The sequence below is a fragment of the Brachionichthys hirsutus genome, chromosome 21 (genome assembly GCF_040956055.1).
Source record: "Brachionichthys hirsutus isolate HB-005 chromosome 21, CSIRO-AGI_Bhir_v1, whole genome shotgun sequence".
In the NCBI taxonomy this organism is placed as follows: domain Eukaryota; kingdom Metazoa; phylum Chordata; class Actinopteri; order Lophiiformes; family Brachionichthyidae; genus Brachionichthys; species Brachionichthys hirsutus.
Window position 1 is genome coordinate 4,637,843 of NC_090917.1, and position 22,276 is coordinate 4,660,118.

A 22,276-nucleotide genomic window follows, 5' to 3' on the forward strand; every position below is an offset into this window, starting at 1 on the left:
GAGGATTAATATGAAATCCACTGGTTGGGCAGATTTGTGTAAAACCACAACTATTTATTTACACCCAAGCTGTGTCCTTTCTGCAGGGACAAGAGCCAGCATTAGTGCTAAATGAGAAAACACATAATGCAGGTGCTGTCGTTAGGAAGATAGCCAGCCATTGATGCTAAAAGCAAATACTCCAGCTGACACATGAGCATCTAATGACGATAAAACAGCAGCATAGTATGCAATAAATACCTTCATGTGGCATCACAACGGTTCCTTATAGTATATGCATTCAGTACGTAGATATTTAAGTGTACCTGCACATTATCCTGAATATAGCTGATGTGGATATAACCCAAGCTGCGCTGCCCTCTGATGAATTTGTTTCACATGCAGGCGACAGGGAAATGCAGTTTATATCAGAAGCGTTGAGTTTACATGCACAAATGAGGGAAACAGAAAAGTCATCATTCGATTGCGTCTCATTTTACAAAGGTGGCAAATCTGTCACCATGACGGATTGCACTGATTATTAATTGGAGACCAAAAAAACAAAGATGAAAACCTTCTTAACAACAAATTCATAGCACAAATCCAATGATTAGCCTAATGCACAGTCTGCATTCTATAGGGGTAGGGTTTCCTGGTGATCACTGAGTCGTATTATGAGGGATGAACTATTTTAGGTGCAGTGAGGCGCCTCATCGGCATCACCTGTGCTTCAGAACCTGGGAATCTGCATAGAAAGACCGAGTTTATAGCAGGGAAGAACATAAAGATGCAGATTCAGCAGTTTGTGTTCGGATAGATATTAGATATTCCTATTGTGGAGGCTGGAAACTTCTCTGAATTGAATTTGACATTTTGATTTTCAATAACAGATAACTCCTTCCACTGCAGCCTGGCCAGGCATCCGTTCACATTCGGAATGATTTCCTCTCAGGCTCAGCTCTTTGTACAAATTAGCCAGGCACCAACGGAGCCGCCTCGCCACAGGTCAGAGTATCTCATTATGTGCAGACTGACAGGCTGGTCATGATGCATCCACACGCTGCCAAGTTCACTGACAGCCGCCGTGTTTACGCGACCAGCTGGATAATCCCTGACCCACTTATTGCATCTGGATGTGACCCCGACTCACATCCGGATCCCCACAGTCTACTATATCCCACCGCTGACAAGCTGAGCGCCAAGCAAAATGCATTTCACTGTCAAAATGCTCACATCGTCGGAGGGGAATTTGCTGCCGTCGCACGTTGTGAGCGCTGCTGTTTGCACATGCAGCTCTCTTATGTGTTTTTTTGAATGTGAACTTGTTCCTATTCCAGTTCTAGTCTTCTTTGCTCATGTTTCTATTGGCCTACAGTCTCACTTCTTCTGAGATGTTTCTTTTTTTTTAATCAAGCCCCTTATGTGCGTTTTAATAGCATTTATTTTTAATTTCATCGTGAGCCAGCTCAAGACATCGGATTTGCGACTGTTCCAACATTAAAATTAGGAGAGTAGACATTGCATTTTTGTTGTTGATTAATATCTTATATGTAGCACATCAGAAAACAATAAAAAAAACAAAAAAAAGTTTCATATATGTTCATTGTAAGCCAGTTAGCATGCTGCTTTGACTCTCGGGCGGCTGCAGACGATGCCTCGTTCCTGGATAAATGAGCCAAACAATGAATCATTTATTAAATTGTCCTGACAAATCCACTCCTCATTGCAGATGATATTTGTTAATGGAGAAACAAGCTTTCAAAAGTCAGTTTGGAGGCACGCCTCTGCAACAAAAGCACCAGTTAACGCCATTCTAGAACAAAACGCCGTCATGATTGCTAAAAACATAATTTAAATATATTTTTTTTATAAACAACCTCAGAGTAGAGAATAAGGGATATCTGCTCTGATGTTTCTGGAGCCTTTCTCTTTCTTTATCCTTTCACGATGTGCATTTCCTCAACTCAGTCTTTCCCTTCTGCATTTTGATTTTAACTGCAGTCGCCGCTCCACCGCCTGGGAACATTATCTAATCCCTGCAGTTTACACACCGTCACATAATTAATAACCCACTTCCCCCAATAAAGCAACAGCTCAAAATCAATTAAAGCATGGTTGCATGCATCGTGACTTTATTATGAATGTGCTGCAGAGGAATATTCCAAGCACCAACTTCCACCATCATACATTAATAAAAAATAAACAACATGCCAATAACCACTGAGATATATGGTGATAAAGACTATCAGGAGCGTTTCCCTGCCTGTGTTCGATCACAACTACTTAAAGCTAACTCAGGAACGAGCAGAGAATTATCACAATATTGAGCGTTATATCTGCAGAATACACCAACTGTTGATTATAATTCAGTTTACATGTTTAGCACGAGCAGTGAACTCATTATTAGAAATTGTGACAGAAGATAATGAATGAAGAGCGTTTGATCCTTTCCGCTAACCAAATAGTTTCAGGTCACAGTGAGAATCGCAAATATAGAAAGATTAGAGGTCGGGTTAGGATATAAGAGAAATCACAATAAACCAGGTTTTAAATAAGTCACATTCACACCTCATATCTATAAAACCACGACCGTGTCTTTCAACATGCTGGGCTTATTTCAAGGTGTTCAGTGCCGTTACGGGTTCTCTCATAAGGAACCTTTGTGCCGGTTTGAAAGTCCAGAATGTCCAAGATATTTCATTGATTAACCGAATAGCGGCGTCCAAACAGTATGTACACCAAGCTGCCTTCTGCAGATCGTCCCGCTACGAGATTACAAACATTATCAAAAGGTTATAGATGATAGCAACTGGCTTCACTGGAAAAGGGAAATGATAAGAATCTTGCTACAGCAGGGTTTGCATGTGAACATGTAGCTTTTCCCTGGCTCACAGTGATCAGTGGCGTCCAGTGAAGGTGCAGCAGAGGACGAACACCGCTGATGTTCCTGCACGACGGAAACACGGAAAGCTCCCTTCCTGCATGACTTGTTTTTGGCACAAATTGTTCCTCACAGTGACGACTGCGCCTTCTTCTAGTTTAGCACCCAGAGCCAGTCAGTCCTAAGCGAGGATGTCTTTCATCCTCTTCCTCCGCCTGTACTTTTTAAATAAAAGATGCATGGAGGGAAGTCATGAGAGCAACACGGAGGCGAGTCTGAAAGCGAGAGGATACAACGTGATCGAGAGTGCTTACTCTCTGCCAGGGATGAGTCTGTGCTCAGTGATTCCGATGCGACACAAACCCCAAAGCCGGAGCTGCGCTGCTGTCCTGTCATCAGCGAGGTGAAGGAAGGACTTGCCTTACATTTTGCTGGGACTCGTGATGTGGGGCTGAAGTTTTACGTTCTGCGAGCATTCCGACAATCTCCACAATTTTCCATTCAGCTTCCGGATTCTCAAAGAGTTGGTCTTCCTCAAGGAAGAGTGCGTTGACCTGAATACAATGCTCCTCTTCTCCATAAACTCTCCCACAGATAAGGCCCTCCACCTTTATAGGAGCTGCAGCATTTGCATATTATTCCATGAGCAAAGGGGATTTATATAGATTACAGAAATATAAGTAAGAACTGTATATCGGGTGCGTATTTGTCACTCATCCAGGTAATGACTCGGCGGCTGGGACGGGGGTGCAGGTGTGGGCCAGGCAGGTCTGTTCCGTGATCCAGTTTCATTCCGGGATGAAACTCAGGTTTTCACATTTACTAAAAAAAAAAAAAGAGGGAAGTGCATTAGTTGAGGAGCGATACTTTACTGTAACTTAACACGCATGTATAAACTTTCACAGAACAAAGAGGACAGTTACATAATGAGAAAAACAAGGGATGCTGAGAGATCCCAGGGCCCTTGTGTACAAATGCTCTTCTAGTAATTCTGCTAATTAGGACGTCTCCTGGCTTAATGAGACCCAACAGGCTGCAACTGTGAGCATAAAAAAACAAAACAAGAATCCATCTGGCCTGGAGGAAAAGGGCAAGGAATCGCCTGACTGAGCGGCCCCCTTCTTGTTCTGGTTTAAAGGTGAAGAATAAAAAAAACAGGCTTGGAGGCCGCCCATGCGAATGGGATTAACACGTCACATAATGTAGATCGGACTGAGGTAAATGCGATTTGTATGTTCTGAGCGCAGGCATCCTCATCTTGTGCGAGCGTAGGCGGGCGTAAAATCACAGTCAGATTGAGCTAACAGAGCTAAGTGCTACACTGTGATGAATAGCGACAGCAGGAATTAAACAGGAATCGTGAAGGAAAAACACAAAGGAGGAGTTCAGGAAGGCAAAGCAAGGGAGTGAGCAAGGGTCAAAGGTCAGACTTGAGACACTCACTGGCCAGGTTGACAATGCAGGCGATGATAATGACCGTCCCGCCTACGAGAGACACCACGGAAAGCATCTTGGCCACGCGTCCCAGACGCACAGCGCCATCCAGGTTTCCCTGCTCCAGGCTGTTTTTGGACTGTGGGAGTGGATTAAAGGTCTCTCAGCGTGGGTCACGTTTTAAAAGACAACACCGCGTGACTTTCATTATCGACGAGCCAGACATCCCACTCACCATGATGGAGTAGACGAAGCCCACAATGTTTATGGGCCACACGGGGCAGAAGCAGGCCAGCACGGACAGGAGGAGGTAGTCTTTAACTTTGGTCCGGTCCAGCGGCGGGTTGGTGGCAATGCTGGAGTGGCGAGAAAGCGACGGCCTGGGCGAGAAGGCGGTGTAGGCGATGGAGCTCGCCCTGCTTCCCTTCCTGGTTTTGCCATGATGGGAATAAGAGATGGAACGCTGTCTTCGAGGAGGCGAGCAGATGACCGGGGAGGTGCTCTCCGCAGGTGCCGGGTGGATCCCATTACCTACACATGAGGAAAGGACAAGGGCGGAGGAAGGTTGAGCTGATTCAGCAGCTGCGTCGCCCCCCCCCCCCCCCTCCACCCATCCTGCCGCCCTAATGAGGTCGCCTACCGTTCTTCAGCTTCTCGTTGATGACGATGACGAGCTCTCCTTTGGATTTGCTGCAGGGGAGCCTGTTGTTGGCCGGGCTGCTGCTGCTGCGGATGAGTCGTTCACCTGTGATGGGTAGACATGGCTCAGAGGTGGGGGGTTGACCCAACAGACAGTCCTCCTGGTCCAGCAACGACGGCTGCTCCTCCCCGGGCCAAACGGTGGGACACGGCATCATGTTCGCAGCCATGCCGGCAGCAAAGTGAAGTCTCTCTAGGTGGCTCAAACGGGACCGGACCAAACAGAGTTAAACCTGAGGGCCAGAAACGGTTTAAAAGGTTTTTAGTAAACTGGAGTCGGTCCCTCCAACCAGCTAGAAATGAGGGAGAGAGATTTGTGTAAAAAAACTTTACTCAAAAAGAGCGATCCGGATACAAAGAGGGGTCCGAGGAATATCATGCAAAATGTCTTCTGCATCTGATCCAGAATGGAGTCAGTAAAAAATATATTTTAACATTGAAAACCATTTATGGATAAAAAGAAATGTCACAAATACACATCAAGTCCGATTCACTTTTACTTTTCATGGTTGGTGCATGAAGACACCAAGAACAATTTACCTTTTGATTATGATCCAGATCAACATGTGGACTGAGTTTAGGCTTATCTTTTTTTGGTCCCTCTGTGATATCTTTGATCAAACTTTTCTCCACATCAGACATGTTCTGCATTAACGTAGACTTCTCCATCAACGATAAATAATTCTCTATTTTGTCTCAGCGTGAAGTCCTGAGGGGAATGAGCTGCTCGGAGGTTTGTGAACTTCTCAGAGGACTCTGACGGGCGATCATTTTCTCTCAACACGTTCTTGCTTTACCTGTACTCATGCATTAACCATAATGAACAGGTGCGTCTTTATCATAGAACACATTGTACGATTTATTTTTCAGTTTTCCATGGAAAACACATGCAGGATCATTTCCACGGTTCTATTTAATATACTGTATACACACTGTATACTGATGCATTTGTGTTCGCAGCAGTCAGGTCTTACGTCATCTCCAGATAACCCTTTTAGAAATCAAAGGTTCTCCTTTGTCTCACAAATAACTTTTGTCTGGTCCCTGAATTCATTCAGGATCCAGGCTCTTTATCACGTCTGCTCCATTTTTCTGCTAAACCCATCTTCAGATCGCGTTACTTTATGTAAACAGACTAAACACACGCACGTTGAGGTCTGAAAGCGCATCAAGGGCCGACCAGCTTGATCTGATAACAAAAAGCAGGTCGCGGTGATGGAGCACAAAGACGGGGGGGTGGGGGCCCGACCGTGCAGGTGTGTACATACCATTATCCATGCGTACACAAACGGTTCATAGTGGACGGTCGTTGGAACAAAAGGCACCGGAGCAGAACAAAGGATGGACGGAGGCGCGTATTAACGAGCTGCTGCTGATCTGTATTCCTGATTATCGCCTGAAGGCAGCAGAAACGGAACAACCACGCAGCCTGCATTGACTTTAAATTCCGGATCAATGATGGGCCAGTTATTTGTTTTTACACCAAATCAAAACGCAGTTTTTTTAAATCAGCTCACCTTTTTTTTTTTTTAAACTGCGGCGCCCCGGCGGACCCGGACGAGCCCAGGATTTACCATCGCATTATTCCGAGGTGCAGAACAATCCTCCTCAGCCGCGAGCAGGCATCCGGACCGCCGCTAGAATGTTCGAATCTCAGCGCACGGTTCTAGCCGCGGCTCGTTCCTGCTGGGATGGACGCTGGGAGGAGTGCGTGTGGAATGAAAAGTGAAATCAAAAACAGACTAGGTGATGCGGGAGGAGGAGAGCCCCCCCCCCACTGAATATCCAATGATGCTGCATCACCCCCCCCAGAAACAGGAGATAAATGGCTTCAGGATAAGGGACCATGAAAGCAAAGTCTGCAAACGTGCGTCACGTTTATTTATAATCATGAAATAAAACATCGACATGAGAATTTATATTACAAAAAAGAAAAGCAGCGATACTGCGCCATCATGTGGAGAGCAGTGGCATCTCCAAAAACATCAAGCAATAGTTCAGAAACAAGCCTCCAGGTGGTTCAGAAAAAAATACAAAAATAAAATCACTTTCCCAAGGCGCTGAGGATGTTCGCCTGAAAGAAAACACACGTTACTACTGTTGTTTAACCATTTGTGTCCTGAAGCGGCTCGAGAGAGAATTTGCTCACCTTCATGAAGGAGGAGAATCTCTTCTCCGACATGCCCTCAACTTTCACCAGGTCTTCCAACTGCAAAAACAAGTCGTCCATTAAGCGAGTCGACTTCTTCACCTCGTCGTGAAAACAGATGGCTCAGCGTGACGCTCTGTTCACCTTCGTGAATTGACCATGGACCTCCCTCCAGCCCAGGATGAGCTTTGCTTTCTTGTCACCAATCTGCTGCAGACCTTTCAGCTCCTTGAGGGACCCAGCGTTGAGAACCTGGAGGATCTTCTGTCTGGATTGCTCCAGGACCCAAGTGTCCAGCCGGGATTCCAGTTCCCACTCCATCCTGTTCTCTTTGCCATCCGGAGGCTGAGAGAGAGAAGAAAAACGAATACCGGTACTTTACAAATTTGGGACAAGATATATTTCCGTATATAAAAAAGGTGGCTACGGTAACTTTGACCTTATACGTGAGACTTTTAGGAAGCCTCGTTTTGATGCTTCACAGGACACTCAATGCTGACCTCGAACTGGTCCGAGCGCTTCTCATCCTTCTTCTTGACACAGACGGAAAGCTTCTTGTTCAGCTCCACGTTCTGCCGAAGAGGCTGGAGCTGTGCCGCTGTCGGGAAGAGAACCACCTTTACGGTTAATGTTTATGCTGCTGAGGAGTAAAAAGAACTGCCCTTCATCAGATACGTTCTCTGGTTTCTATATTGTAGACTGAGGTCTTGTATCACATTGCAGCTAATCGTTAGCAACATGGCTTTATTAGTGATTGACATAAATTAAAGGATTATGAAAAGTGATTTTTTTGTTTTATCTAGATCCGTTTAGAAAGTGGTGCGTCGACACCCTGAATATGGTGGATCCTCAGACAACACAGGTCACTTTATTCCTACAGCTTGTAAAGGCCTAGGACTTCTTGTAGCAACATGAACTTTGGTTCCTGACTGACCGTGCAGCGGTCGGACAACAGCCTGCCGCTTGTTGGACTTTGCAGCCGTCGCCTGCATTCTGGGCAGAGGAGCCGTGCTGAAAACAGAGCCCTCTCTGGCACCGGACCTCCCTCCAGCCAAACAGTTGAACTGCAGAGTCTTGCTCTCCAACTCCTTCTGTTTCGCTTTGAGCTCCTGCAAGACACAGAATAATATCCAGTAAGAGTTCATCAGAATGAAGATCTGACGACAGCAGGATCAGCTAAACCGCATTCAGACCGAAGAGAGTATAAAACAAAATCCTGACGCCCCGCGGGGAGTCTTAATTTATTGTTCTTAACCGTCACTCTGGAGGATGCAGTGTGATGTCATCACCTGGATCTCCTGGGCCACATCTTTCAGCATGTCCCGTCTACTTTTGTTCTGGCGGCTCATCATCAGCTTCTCCAAAGCTATCAATCTGTCCAACACTGAAGGATCCGACCGGCTGAAAGGAAAAACACAAATCCATACGAAGAATGATCAGCTGGAGGTGACGGCAGCGGAATCGAGGGATTTGAGAAAGACTCAAGCCCAGATCGACACACAACTAATAACGGACGGTAAGAAATCAGAGGCTGCAGTGTGGATTAAATACGCATTCTAAGCAGTCAGTCTCAATTCCTGCACGCGTGGCAGACTAACAATGAGGTCGTCTAGTTTAGCGTCTGGTTTTTAACCTGTGGAGATCTGCAGAGGGCGAGGAACCATCGTGTTCGGGCTTCCTCTCCTCTTTCCCTCTCTTCTCCCGTGGCTCAGCGCCAGACTCCGGCTTCTCGCGGCCCTCTCTGGCTCGCTTCGCTAGGAATGGAGGCAGAAGGGGAATTATCAATTTAGTATTCAGAGCACTCAAGAAACAGGGTTTGTGGGGCTCCCCAGAATATAAAGAGATTCAGACAATGATGGCACAGCACCAGTTAAGGCTTCAGTGCTGTGATCTAGGCTGAGCAGAACGGGGGGGGGGGGGATCCATCAGATGGTTCGTTATTTACCCCCGTACTGATCTGGAATCCATTTGTTTCAGAGCTCCCTCCCCTCCATCAAAGGCCTCTGAACGGGAATAAACCCCAAACCGCCTCAGTTTCACTCACCTCTTAACGCGGGCTCAGCCACACTTTCCCGAGTGAAAGGCTTGTTCACAATCTGCTTCGACTTGGCAGCAAAGTTGAGCGCAGTAAAAGTATCAAAGTAATACTTGTACTCGGGCGCAATATTGGTGATCATGACGGAGTGCGCCGAGCCGCCCAAAGAGTCCTGCAGCAACCGCGTCAGTTTGCTGTCTCTGTACGGGATGCGGGCGGCCGTGCCGGAGTTGAGAGAGTCCACCACTTTGCTGAGCGTGAAGAGCGACAGGTTGATGGCGCCGCTCTCCTTCAGACGGATGCCCCGGTTGCCGGTGCGTCGGTTGTCCTCGGATCCAGCCAGATCTATCAGGTAGAGCTTTCCCGTCTGCCGTCTTTGGGGGAAAGCCCACTGGGTCCGCACGACCTTCATCGTCGAAAAGACGGGGGGGGGGGGTGAGGAGGACGAGAAGCAGATGATCAGTTACGATTGGGGAACACATCGAATTGTGACGAATGCATCCAAAACCGAGCATGAATGCATGAAGAAAGGACAGAACTAGAAAGACGATCAGAGACTGCAGACCCTCGCCTCCAATGGACTATTGGATCTTGTGAGACAGTAAACAGGGCTTCCGGATCAGAGGGGCCAAACCTGCTCTAGCTTGCTGCTCCGGAACGTACTACAAGACTCCTTCTGGACTCTTTTTCCCCATCATGCCATTCGTGTCCCTCCCTCTTAAAGTGGCAGTTTACAGCACAGGCACAACTCCGGATGTAAAAATAATTCTAGAATCTGGATCCAGATCGACGCCATTCTCGGGGAGGACCAAGCCACGGACAGAACCTTGCTTGTGTAAAAATTTCAAGTCGATCGGGTTACTAGTTTTTGAGTTATGCGCTCGGACAGACAAACAAACAAACAAACAGACACAGACAGACAAACGCACCCAACTGCAATACCCTCGCCTCCTCTTCGGCGAGGGAAATTAGTGAAAGCACAGCAGAGACCAGCTTGTGTCTCTCCCAGAATATCCCCAAAGCGCCCAGCAGTGGCGAGTTAGAGCGTTGCGAGAGAGAATTAATTTCAGCACCAGCTACCAAATTCTGGCCTACTGCTCCAAGGCCACAACCTGTTTAAGATGCTGCACGAGCAGCTCAGAAAGCAAAAATCAATCTTTTGAGTTGAAGTCACACGTAGAACCTTGATGAGGAGGACGGCGTGGCTCCGGCTGGATCGCTGGTTTAGTTTGGTCGAGGCCGTAGTACGTTTGTGGCTGGCGGGGACAAAGTGTTGGTCAAAGTCCGAGAAGGAGGAGATGGTCGTGTGGGTGAGACCCGGGATCAGGATGTTCTTATCCTTGTCCTCTCTGATGGGCAAATCCTGGGAGCTCGGCGAGAGTAGATCAAGGACCTTAGAAGACAAAGAAGAAAAGAAGATTGCACGACTTTAAAAACAGCAAAGAAAGTACATGTCATTAAACGCAACAGAAACATTCAGAGAAAATCGATTCATTTCCAATTTCAAGTTATAGCGTCACTAACTTAGTAATTAAACAATTACCGGTAGCAGAAACTAGTAATTATTTACTGACTGAATCTGCTCAAATCTGGGAACGACCTTAATTCACTAGTTTCCTTTCTTCGCCACGGCCAGAAATCAATAACCCGTGTTTTAACACTGCACATAACCGTCATACCTTCTCATTGTAAATTTCCAAATAAGACATCCCTATGCTGTAGGCCCAGCCTCCATCCTCAGCACTGACGAGGTTCAGGACCTCCCGAACCGCACGGGGAATCACGCCGGGCTGCGCCGAGCTGCCCAACATGGTGTGGGTCTTACCTAGGAGGGGGAGTAACATACCTGATCAATACTGTTATACAAGGCAACAAGGGCTGATTAAAACCACCAGGAAAAGGGCTTTGACATCATTGATCATTTATATGGATAAACAAGCTAGAAGCCAACGCGAGAGAGGCAGCGTACCGGCCCCCGTGGGGCCGAAGGCGAACACGCTGGCGTTCTGGCCCTTCAGGATGTGCGGCAGAATGGGCTTGACCGACGACAGGAAAACCTCCTGCTGAGTCGTTTGCTGCCCATGAAATGCGTCAAAGCTGAAACGACGACATTCTTACGGTTAGAATAATCACGACTTACGCTGCACAAACACGAGCAGACGCACTCACCGGTATTTAACCGACTCCGTCGCGTTCCTCCAGTTCACTATCTCCAGGTTCTGGGAGTCCAGGCCTCTGACACAGGGCCCCTCGTCTTTCTCGTCTTCTTCGGCCATGAAAGGTCGGAGCCGAACCGCGACTCGAACCCGTGTCGTCTTGTTCCCCGCGTCTGACTGCGCGACACGCTGCGCCATGTTTGAGGCCTTAACACGAAAGGCCTCGACAACACAAAACAACGCCACGCATTATTTATCTGTACAGAGTCTCGCTTAACGTAAACATTGCAAAACATTATTTAAATCTTTTTTCATGTCAAGTCGAACGCGAATGTCCCTCATAGAAACCACAGCGAAATTGAGACGCATGTTTTCGTTAAGCAGCTAATAAGACAACATTTGCTAACACCAATTCTAACTAAAGTCTGTCAACTAGCTCGTCTCGCCGGTGCTTACCGATACTGTCCGCGGATTCCCTGAGAAGAAACCGAGCTATTTCCCAAACTCCAACTTTAGCAACATGACAAATATCGACCTTTAATAATGGCGACTGGAGCCGTCTGCGCGTCTGCAATTCAAATATAGAGCGCAGTATCCGGAAACGGTCATTATCCAATCAGAAACAGATGCGCTCATTTCACCTATGACGTCATTTCTAATCGCCTTTCGAACGCGTGCTAATATGGTCATCGTGAAATCTACATATTTAGATCTCTAAACATTTGACAAGATTCATTTACCGTGAATAATGACACAAAATGTGTTTCTCAAAACTGCTCCTGCGTGCGCATGCGCAATGCACAGGAAGTTGCGTCGAAGCAGATCCGTATTCCCGGAGAGTCTGATGGCTGCGCTATTTACGTACATCCATGTCGTGCGTAATCGGTGGGAAAATGGCGCTATGTTTACCTCGCCACGTATTTCTCTATTATCCCTAACGTTTCTCATGGAGACGATTGATCATATTAAAAACATTTAGCTGCTAGCCACGACGCCGGTGATCGACGACACACTGGGCATCCGGTAATGTCAGACTAAGCTATTTAATTGTATTTCGCTTTGTAGGAATCGCTGATGGCTAGGGCTAATGTTAGCTAGCTTGAGTTAAGGACTCTTTCTAAATGTTACATGCATGAAATTACAGCTAACAAGGATTTCTCGTAATGCTTCTGTTGTGCAGCTTCGCGGCCCACGAAGTTCAGAAGCGGCGGTCGGGAGGATGCAGGCTGCGGCCACAGACTCGTCCCTGAGGCAGGGCATCGAGTCTCTGCGTGTGAAGGACGCAGCAAAGGCGGCAGCAGTCCGGGAGGAAGATGGCAACGCGGAGATGACAGCAGCCACAGAGGAGGGTGCAGCCGAGGGTGAGAATGAAGCTGCAGGTTTCACTTTGTCAACCACAGTATGATTTAACTGTAGCAACTGTGAACCTAATCAAAACAGAATTCAATGAAACATGAGATAAAACGAGGTTGCAGTTATTCTGGTATTTTCCCCATCACTTCTTAACAGCTTTTGTCAAACTGCATATTTGTTTTCCTTCCATCTTCTCTGATGATGACCCAGATGCAGTGGAAGGAGAGCTACACGAGGAGGGCCCTCCGGCAGAAACACGAGTGGATGACCAAGAGGGAAAGCGAGCTGAGGTTGTGGATGGAGAATGGGAGATTCCCTACAGCGACGAGGAAATGGAGGATCCCAAAAACTGGATGCCCCCTCCCGCTGAGATCAAAAGACTGTATAAGCTCCTTTCGAAAGGGGAGATGCTGGAATTGGACTTTGAGCCCCTTCCTAGGAGGCCCCCTACACCTGAACGCACCCCCTCACCCGAGGTAGATGATGAGGAAGAGGCAGCGAAGGAGAGGAAGAGAGAGGAGATGGAGCGCAAGTCAGTATTCCCGTTTCTCATTTCATGTTTTAGGGCTTTTGGTCTGCGTAAACTTACTGGATGTTTTATTTAAATTTTTTCAGGCCTCCAACTCCAACGGAGTTTGACTTTGATGAAGAGCAAATGCAAGCCACTCCGAAAAACTCCTTCATCAACAGACGCAGAACACCAGGTGTGATATTGGAGTAAAAAACAAAGAGTGCTTTCCTGAAGTTGCACTAAATGAAGTGAAAGATTGTTTGGTGCGATCTGGTTGATGTTTTTCTTCTTTCCCAGGATCCTCAGCCCGTTCTTCTGTAAAACGAGAAGCTCAGCTGGACAAAGTACTGTCCGATATGAAGCGGCACCGTAAAATTGAGCAGCAGATCATGCGCACGGGTAGAGATGTATTTAAAAGCGACAAGAAGCTGGAGGAGGCGCTGTCTCCCAACAGCCAGAAGGAGCGGGAGAAGGAGCGGGAGCGAGACAGCAACCCCAACACGATCTTCTCCCCGAGACAGAGGAGATACTGAAGTATTAAGACGTGTGGCCACATTGAGAGATGGTTTCTTTTTTTATTAACGCGTTTTGTATATTTGCAATAAACATTTTAATCTTGGATAATGTTAAAGGATCTGTAAAGCTCCCGAGATGTGGCTCAAAGTAAAAGAATGAGTCTAAAGTTAGAATTTGTTATAATGTTCCTTTCCAGTGAACATGGAGCTCAAAATTTGTCATAACAGTTGAATGTGCTTTTAAACCAAATGTTCTTTTACGGGTTGAAAAGTCTTACTTCTTATAGGAACTAAAGTATTTTAAATCCCCATGGATTATTTAAAGTGCATTCTTACACTAAACTGAAACCATTACTTTTTTTGCATGTGGTTCACTCAGATAGAAACATGTTGTAGGATTTTCAGCCTTGCCACGGATTACAAAAGCAAAATAGCACAATGACAAGTTAAATATATCAGCACACCGGAGTGGCTGCTAACTGCTCCAAACTAGCAGCAAGATCAGATCAGTTACAACAAATCCATCACATTCTATGGTATGCATGGTGAAATGAGTACTACTTCATACTTGGAGGTATTTCGGGTGTTTTCAGGATTGTATTTGTACTTTAAGAATGTGAATGTTTATCCACCGCTGTGCAGTGCTGACAAATTTAAAGCATTTGATTTTTCATTTCTGGTCAGATGTGCCAGTTCGTTGTCAAGAATAAATTCATTTTCGGTGTTCACTCTTGGCTCAGTTTTACTTCACGGACGTCCAAAATCGGAACTATGCATTCTAAACTGATCTTTGACAAATTCTAATTTTCAACATTAAAAAATGAACAGAGAAAATAAAATAATGACTCAAGGCAGACGAGACTCAGGACAGAGAAGTATATTTCAGCTACGTTTGAGTAACAATACAGCCTTCACATGAGGCTCAGAAGCATATAGTATACATATGCATCAAGATGCATTCAAAAAGCACAAACCAAATAAATAAATAAATACTTACAAATAAATAACAAGCATTTTGTGGAATATACAGTACAAGTTTTACTATCATCGAGAAGCGGTACCTCGTGAATTCAAGGAACAGGAATGGATATTCTGTGTTCAACATGCCCACAGCTGTCCAGGTGTTTTGGCACACCGTCCTGGTTTGAATGGTTTCTCAGATTTTTTTCTTCTTTTTTTTTTATTAGATTAATTTCCAGAACGGTGAAGCTGCTTTAAACAGATGAGGAAAGTAGTGGGTTTGTTCATAGATGGTTCATGGAACCATCAGCTTAATGAACTCATATCTTTAAAGGAAAAAAACGCATAAACAAGACTTAAATAATTATTTAAAAATAAAAACAAGTGTGCTGCATGTCAATTACAAGGAAATTCTTCCCAAATTGAGAATTCTTTTCACTTTTTGCTTCCCTTCAAATAGCCTCGCACAAAACGAGAAACACACGACCTTCGTGGACCTCTTGGTGAAATACACCAACCAATCATATTGATACTTAGCGATTCACATCAGCACCAAACTTAAAGTAAAACCTGTTAAGTCATTTCAAAAGTGATTGCTACTGTGCATCACTTCACCATGCGTGGAAAACATTTGTGATACCAGTGAATGGAATGAGGTCATACTGTGTCTACGCTGAAAAAAGTTGCGGCAACAATGTCATGGGGCATTTCTTTGCGCACACTAAGCTGAAAAACTGAAATGTTTGGTTTGAATGCTGAAATTATAAACATAGATGTAGAAATTAAAGTAAACTTTAAAAAAGAAACATTGACATAATACTGACATGGGAATAAGGATTTTTTTTTTTTTTTTTTACATCGGCTATGTACACCCGTCACATTTTGTATCCTCAAATTAATTTAAAATAGAAAGTAACTGCAAAGAATGGGGGGGAAGGGATAAGGCAGCAGAATACAGTCTTATGAAATCAACTCCCTTCTAAAGGCGAGTCAGGTTGGTTACATTTTGTTAGAGTGACAGTGACTACATAGAGGATATAGATAATAAACACTAACAAGTCAAAATACTGCTTAGCTGGGAATTTTCTTCCTTTTTTGAAGGTCTTCTTCATTACTAAACTGAATCTGGCCTTCCGTCTACAGCAAATGTACTAACATACAATATAATACATTCCTATTTTCCTGCTCTTCCCATATTGTGAGGCAGAGCGGTCTGAATTTGATCTACACGAGGGAAGTAGCAACCGAAACTCGCTATACAGCAGGCAAATTCCTCTCAAGTCAGTTGCATGTTCCCACCCGTCACAGTACATGATGCCGTCTTTAAACGCTGCGCACCAACACTCGCATTTCCTACAAATGAAAAAGCTGAAGTATTTAAAGGCCAGCAACCAAACACAGCTATTTAGTGTGACTGCTGGACGCAAAGACTTCAGCGGGGCTTGACACCATCATCCGCAGCTTTTATAATACCGCTACTCGTCTCGAGTTTCTTTTTTCCTTCCTTTACATACTAATTCTTACATTCGCCTTCCTTTCCCTCCCCCCGTCCACTCGTCTCAGTGAGTGGACAGCTCGGGCTCGGGCTCGGGCTCGGGCTCTGTGGTGCGTGCGCTGTAGCCATTGGACGGCTGGGGCACCGTGTTGCCGTCCAGCTGCCGCTCGCTGGCTGAGGCCGTGCTCGCATGCGGCCTCCGAGAGTGGGAGGTGCCCAAGAATAATCGCAGGGCTCCCCTGCAAATTAGGGAGAACCAATAAAGCTGAGGAGCCATCAGCAGTGCCGCACCAGCGTTACAGTGCCAAGGCACCTCCAGGGGGACCATGTGGAACGGAATGGACGCGTACCTGGAACCAAAGCCAAGGAGGACATGCAGGATTTGTGAACACACAGTTCCCCTTATCTGTGACAGACTTCATGTGCGTTTAAGCGTTAGCAACCGAAGCTAAGCAAGAGGGCAGAACATGAGAAAACAGAGCTGGAAAGACAGCCATACCTTCCGTAGGCGTAGTAGAGGTAAGGGAAGAGGAGGACTCGACAGATGAAAAAAGTGATCAGCATAAGAGCCCCATTCACTTTGTGCAGGAGAGTGTGTTGCTGTTTGTACTGAGAGCAGAAAAAACAGAGGTTGAGAGGCCGGGACAGTAAGAAAAGCAGGCAGTAAAGTTTTGGGAAAAGAGGCGGTGTTAATTTTATTTTCCAACGTGTCACTACCGCAACGTTTACTCTAAAATATTTATATTTGAAGAATATCTGTGTGGACTGATAAAGCCACAAAGGGAGAGCGCAGGATGCTTGCTGATTCGTGAAGATGCAATCTTCTTTTTCTTTTACTCACATTTGCCTGTAGCAAACGAGTTTACGTCCATCGTGAACAAGAACCTGCTTCAGTGAGATAAACGCCAGGACAATCTTACACACATTTAATCGATTATCCAGTTTCCCAGTCACTAATCCCATCTTAGAATTGCACGGCAGCCCTTCGACTAATGTCCTATTATTTGGTATTCTGTTGTTCTTTTCATTACAAAAGGCACAACGGGGCGGTTTACAGGGGCGCAGCTTTTAGCTACACTGTTTCTCACATGCACTGTCGTCATGGACGGGGGAGGCAGGGTGTTGAGTGACGCGGGGTGCAAGGACAAACCGATAATGTATCTGCCGGATATCCAGTCTAAATACTAAAGGCTATATTCAGAGGCAGCTGTAGCCACCCTAGATGGGGGGGGGGGATCTTTACCCAGGACGCCAACACATTATACACACAGCTAAACAACCCCCACAACAAGGGATGCAGCTCCTACAGTGTGTATTTAAACAAACTTTTACCAATCAGTGACTGATGAAAAAGGACAATGCTGCTCTTGTAAGTCACAGTCAATCAGGCCCTCAGGCATGAACGAGCGGCATGCCAAGGATGACCAGAAAGATCATGTATTCTCTAGTAGTGGGTGAAAGGAGGAAGACAGAAGCGGAGAGTGCAGAAGAACTTTAGTGCGACGCATGCACATGCAGCAAATACCACCCGACTTCTAGAAGGCTGAGCCGAGAAGCTCACCTGGATGAGAATTTTTCCTAAGCAGACAGACGGAGTGCTGAGCTCAGCCATGAGCATCACACCCTGGAAATAATCGCCCCTTCCTTGTCGCCAAAACTATCACACAAACAGAAACAAACAGAGGAGGGTTATTAGTAGATAAAAACAACTACAGCAGTATTTTTTTTTAGATTTGATTTAATTTTTCTTTATAAAATAAAAAGGCAATAAGTAAAACACTTTAATGCCTACTATTCCCAAAGTCAGACAAGGGCTTTTCAGGTCAGTGAAACAAATGACAAGTGTGACATTGACCTTTGCTTGTTCGAAAGAGGTCAGTGTGCTTCTCTTAAACACAGAAAGGTCTGCTGCCTCAGGGAAAACCTCACCGTTCACACGAATGTGACGAGGAAACACGGTGCCAAGATTCAGAGTTTCTGCACTTGTGTTAACTGCTGATCTCTCTTTGCACTTAATTTACAGCATCTTAAAATATAACACTGATAGTGAGTGAACTGCCTTTGCCACAGCTACACCATATAGTTCTGCTGTAATGGGGACGACAATAGGACGTGGAATTTGAAATCATCCATTGATGCTTCAGTCGACCACCCAGGGAGCTTATGCACATTTTTCCTGCAGCGTTCTAAAACAGTACTGTGTGAAAACGCTGCTCTGACTGGGCTTTACAGATCGAACAAGGATTCAATCATAATAATAACCAATAGCTGCAGGCTTAAAAATGTCTCGTCTGTATTATTGTCCGTTTAAGCATGACTAAAAACCACCGACGAGTGGAGAGTCACAGACGAATAAAGCCGTGCTATACCTTCCCGTCGCCTCACTCAATTGTCAACATAACAAAAAAGAATGGATGCGTTACCACAGAGACAGGGAAGCAGACTGTGACCATGACAACGTGATGCAGCACCATGAGGAACTCGCGACGCAAGTAGCTCGTCAGTGCTGAGCTCATGCCGGGGGGAGCTGCTGAGGGCTCTTCGTGCCCTTTGACCTGTAGCTTGTACCAGTAGCACATGAACATGGCGTAGATGTCATATACGAAGTAGGGAACAGCAAACATGATGTAAGTCGAGGTCAGCCAATGCCTGTGTGCGGAGGAGAAGTTTGCTTTTAAAGCAGAACTGACAGAATTCACACAAATGAGCAGCAAAAAAAACAACAACAAACACAACCTAATAGCATGCTTTGCCCATTTGGCTGCTAAAAATAATATTCAAACGTATTCTAATGAACATTCCTTGACTCACTCGTCCTCGATGATGTCCTTGCTGGAAGAAGCAATGATGTAGCCAGCTGAAGTAGCCATGACTGCCTGAACCGATGACACCAATCTGTGAGCAGAGAATAGCAACCATAATAGTCTCCCGTAGCATCGATAGCACGAGCACAGAAAATCCCATTGACACGTCTCGTATGTACCGTGTGTGGCTACAGCACATCTCACCTGGCAGACACAATGACTGCATCTCTTTCGCTCCATCTCAATGCTGGGATCGACTTCAGGCATCGTTTGGAAAGCAGGAAAAGGCCCGGAAAGAACACGGACCCAGCAGCCAGGAGGGCCAGCATGGTCCCCGGAAATGTGCCCGCGAGGCGAGGAGGTCAGTGGGAAAGCAGGTTCTTGAGATCTGTCGCACTTTCTCCTCTCTGAAAAACATTAAACATCGGGCAGCTCAAGTTCGCGTCCGTGTGGCGACTCCCGCGGACATAAAGGAGCCGCGCCCAGATAGATAAGACAACATTAGTGTCAACACCCAACATATGCAGCATGACTCAGTGTTCTAGCTTCGTTAAAGGTTCTGGAATATGTGCAACCAGAGGGACACGTAGAACAGCGGGTCGATGTGCTCGGGCTGCAAAAACAGCAAACATAAGAGAATACAGCCCGAGATTGTTGTTGCACTTTGGATCATAAGAAATGATTAGATAAATGCTGACAGTGGTAAGGGGGGGGGGGGGGAGAGATCAGGTAGAAGGCCTGTCCCGTCCGTCGGATAACGTTGTTGGGTTTATCCTAGCTATCCGGTACTTAAACGAGTTTTGCTGGTTACTTGGGGTACTCGAGCTGACTCTCTAAAAACAAAGTTTAAGTCCACTAGCAAAATACGCATTGCGCTATTTCAACATCCCGAACGTCGAAATTATCGACATCGGCCAAGCGTGCTGGTCGTCACAGATCCCGGCAACGGTGTTGGCTAATAATACCGGTACCTGTCTGAAAACTGGCCAGGCTTGGACAAATGACTATCAAAATAAACCACTCCGACTGTCCGGATGTTGACGTGCATGCTAACGTCAATCAACTCTAATAATTGCGCTCATTAGCTGCGCTGTTGCAGGTCCATGTTAGCTTTATTACAGGCAACTAGACTCCAATTTGGAAATGTCAATTCAGGGATGATTGAAATCGATTTAACTCCTCCGCTAAACAACCTGACGTCAACGATAACTTGGGCTAATATTGTGCAGAGCAATTCCAACAAAATAAACCTGCTGGTTGAGCTCAAAAATATATTCAAGAGAGCTAAAGCTAACAGAAACTATGAGCTCGGTTAATATAGACCTACACTTGTTGATAAAAGGTTTGTGGGTGAGCTGAGGGGGATCTTGCTATCAGTAAATGACATCCATCTCCCCGGGAAGCATGAGCAACCAGGAGGCTGCTGAACAATACTAACAATGACGCTAGTAGCGTTAGCTCATGCAGTTAGCCAACACTCGCTTAGCTAGCAACCATTTCGTTTTTGACCATATTCAGGGGCACCTTTTCTACAAATGAGTCGTAACACAAGAAACAGCATCTTATATTTAAATGGATCACATTTAAATCCGACGCGCACTCATTTAAATGTTATGCTCGCTGCAAGTTGTTTTGTTAGCTTATTTGTTTGTAGCAGTTAGCAGCAGCAACCTCGCTAACCGCGGTCGCTAGCCGTGGCTAACTGGCTAGCGGATTGGAGTTCGCACATGTTCAGAATAAACGAGGAATCTTAGAATATTTACGCAAATACTCTGCAGAGTCCAGTCAGCGGCCGGTCGAGGCTCTCGCGGTCCTACAGAAGGCGTTTAAAGACGTCCCAGGGCCCTCCGCCTCGATGATCCGCATTTTCGTCTGAATGCTAACGTCAGCAGCGGTAAGCTAATGCTAGCATGCAGCGGCGAGCTAATGCTAGCATGCAGCAAGTTACACCGGCATCTATGCGAAGGTAATAGCCGAGACAGAGCGACGCCTGCAACCTGGCCGCTCCAGGCAAAAGGCGAGCCGAGTCAGCCGACGGTCGGGGAAGCAACGCGAGTCTGAAGCGAGTTTATCGCCGTTCCCGTCGCGGAGGCATCGCGGAGAATCTGAGCAGCGATGCCGGCGCAGCGCTGCGCCAGCTCGTTCTTACGGGTCGGAGAGGAGCTCATGAGTTATTTGTAGTTCTGTCGTTTTAATTGTTGGAAAACCTTCAATGAAACGTTCACGATATAGTTAATGATGTCCAAGCTTTGTGCATCGTTGTTGTAAAAACAAACAAAAGATGAATCAATCATTTTGATTATTTAAACTTGGTAAAAATCTTTAAAATAAAGTCAGCAATATCATTTCCCAGCAAATAATATAATTTCTTTCCACATCTTTGACCGCTTATTAATTTCACCTTTAAATAACAAACTTAACTTACCCTTATTTGCACATTTTGCAACCTGACAAATTGTGACATTTGGGGGTTATTCCCTGGTTACTGATCTCCTTTAAAGTTATTGCACAAATATTCAGTGTGCAACATTTATATCCACACAATCAGTGTATCACATATATGATTTTTGAGCCTTTGGAAAACGTGTCTCTAATTTTGAAGAGGCAATTATTCGTAAATGTGGCATTGCTCAAATGAAAACATATTTTTAGTCACCACAGACTAAAGTACAGACTAAGTGAAGTTTTGTCTTGAGTGCAACTTTGTGGAAGAAACGTGGGAAGTGTTATACCGATTTGTATATTTACAGATTTACTTTTGCAAACCGTCGAGGCTGTATAATGATGACACAATAAGACATCAGTTATCGAAAGACGTTGCGATATTTCTTGCAACTACTTTGTGCTCTATTTTGTCTGGAAGCAAATGGTTTTAAGATTTCTCAGAAATTTGAACTTCTGTAATAAATGAGTTATAATGTGCACGGTTGTAAGACACGGTACTGCGTGGTGAAAAAGTGATCGTATGTCAAATTGCATAAACAGATCAGCAAACAAAACAATGTCTGATTACTTTTGTACTTTTAATTGTCCAAATTACAAAATAATAACATGATCTCTACTTCACCTACAAAATAACATAAGATTTATGACTGTAGTAAGCATCGTTGAATTATTATTTTTTTGCTCTAAAAATGTTTGAAACATGCATACTGTAGAGAAATATAAAAATATAAATATAAATACATCCCATTAATATTCTTAATGAATCCATGACTAAGATTTGAAACATTTCATCGTAAAAGAATTAAAATGCAGTCGAGTATGATAAGGCATTAAGATGTATCACAAGAGCTGTACAGAAT

The 22,276-nt window shown here is 45.3% G+C and overlaps 4 protein-coding genes across 5 annotated transcripts; 1 reads left to right on the forward strand and 3 right to left on the reverse strand.

The window, feature by feature from the left end:
- Window positions 1–4,277: 4,277 nt before the first annotated feature.
- Window positions 4,278–5,163, reverse strand: prrt2 (proline-rich transmembrane protein 2). The gene is made up of 3 exons (XM_068754861.1): window positions 4,935–5,163; window positions 4,530–4,825; window positions 4,278–4,433 (listed from the first exon to the last, which is right to left on the reverse strand). Exons 1-3 carry the CDS (start codon window positions 5,161–5,163, stop codon window positions 4,278–4,280), a joined length of 681 nt encoding a protein of 226 aa, XP_068610962.1.
- Window positions 5,164–6,931: 1,768 nt separating this feature from the next.
- kif22 (kinesin family member 22) lies at window positions 6,932–11,531 on the reverse strand. The gene is made up of 12 exons (XM_068754503.1): window positions 11,347–11,531; window positions 11,147–11,274; window positions 10,857–11,002; window positions 10,361–10,570; window positions 9,187–9,583; window positions 8,776–8,896; window positions 8,432–8,543; window positions 8,077–8,251; window positions 7,643–7,740; window positions 7,287–7,487; window positions 7,143–7,202; window positions 6,932–7,067 (listed from the first exon to the last, which is right to left on the reverse strand). The coding sequence occupies exons 1-12, from the start codon at window positions 11,529–11,531 to the stop codon at window positions 7,038–7,040; spliced, it is 1,863 nt and encodes a 620-aa protein (XP_068610604.1). The 3' UTR covers window positions 6,932–7,037.
- A 692-nt stretch (window positions 11,532–12,223) lies between these two features.
- On the forward strand, window positions 12,224–14,440 carry pagr1 (PAXIP1 associated glutamate-rich protein 1). 2 transcript variants are annotated; one of them, XM_068754515.1, is made up of 5 exons: window positions 12,224–12,356; window positions 12,514–12,712; window positions 12,897–13,218; window positions 13,302–13,390; window positions 13,495–14,440. In XM_068754515.1, exons 2-5 carry the CDS (start codon window positions 12,553–12,555, stop codon window positions 13,728–13,730), a joined length of 807 nt encoding a protein of 268 aa, XP_068610616.1. In that variant the 5' UTR covers window positions 12,224–12,356; window positions 12,514–12,552; the 3' UTR covers window positions 13,731–14,440. The 2 variants fall into 2 exon arrangements, with proteins under 2 accessions (XP_068610616.1, XP_068610615.1); XM_068754514.1 differs by having other exon boundaries at window positions 12,514–12,694.
- Window positions 14,441–16,231: 1,791 nt separating this feature from the next.
- Window positions 16,232–19,300, reverse strand: tlcd3bb (TLC domain containing 3Bb). Its single transcript, XM_068754862.1, has 6 exons — window positions 19,176–19,300; window positions 18,979–19,062; window positions 18,591–18,816; window positions 17,729–17,824; window positions 16,667–16,776; window positions 16,232–16,517 (listed from the first exon to the last, which is right to left on the reverse strand). Exons 1-6 carry the CDS (start codon window positions 19,298–19,300, stop codon window positions 16,232–16,234), a joined length of 927 nt encoding a protein of 308 aa, XP_068610963.1.
- Window positions 19,301–22,276: the final 2,976 nt, after the last annotated feature.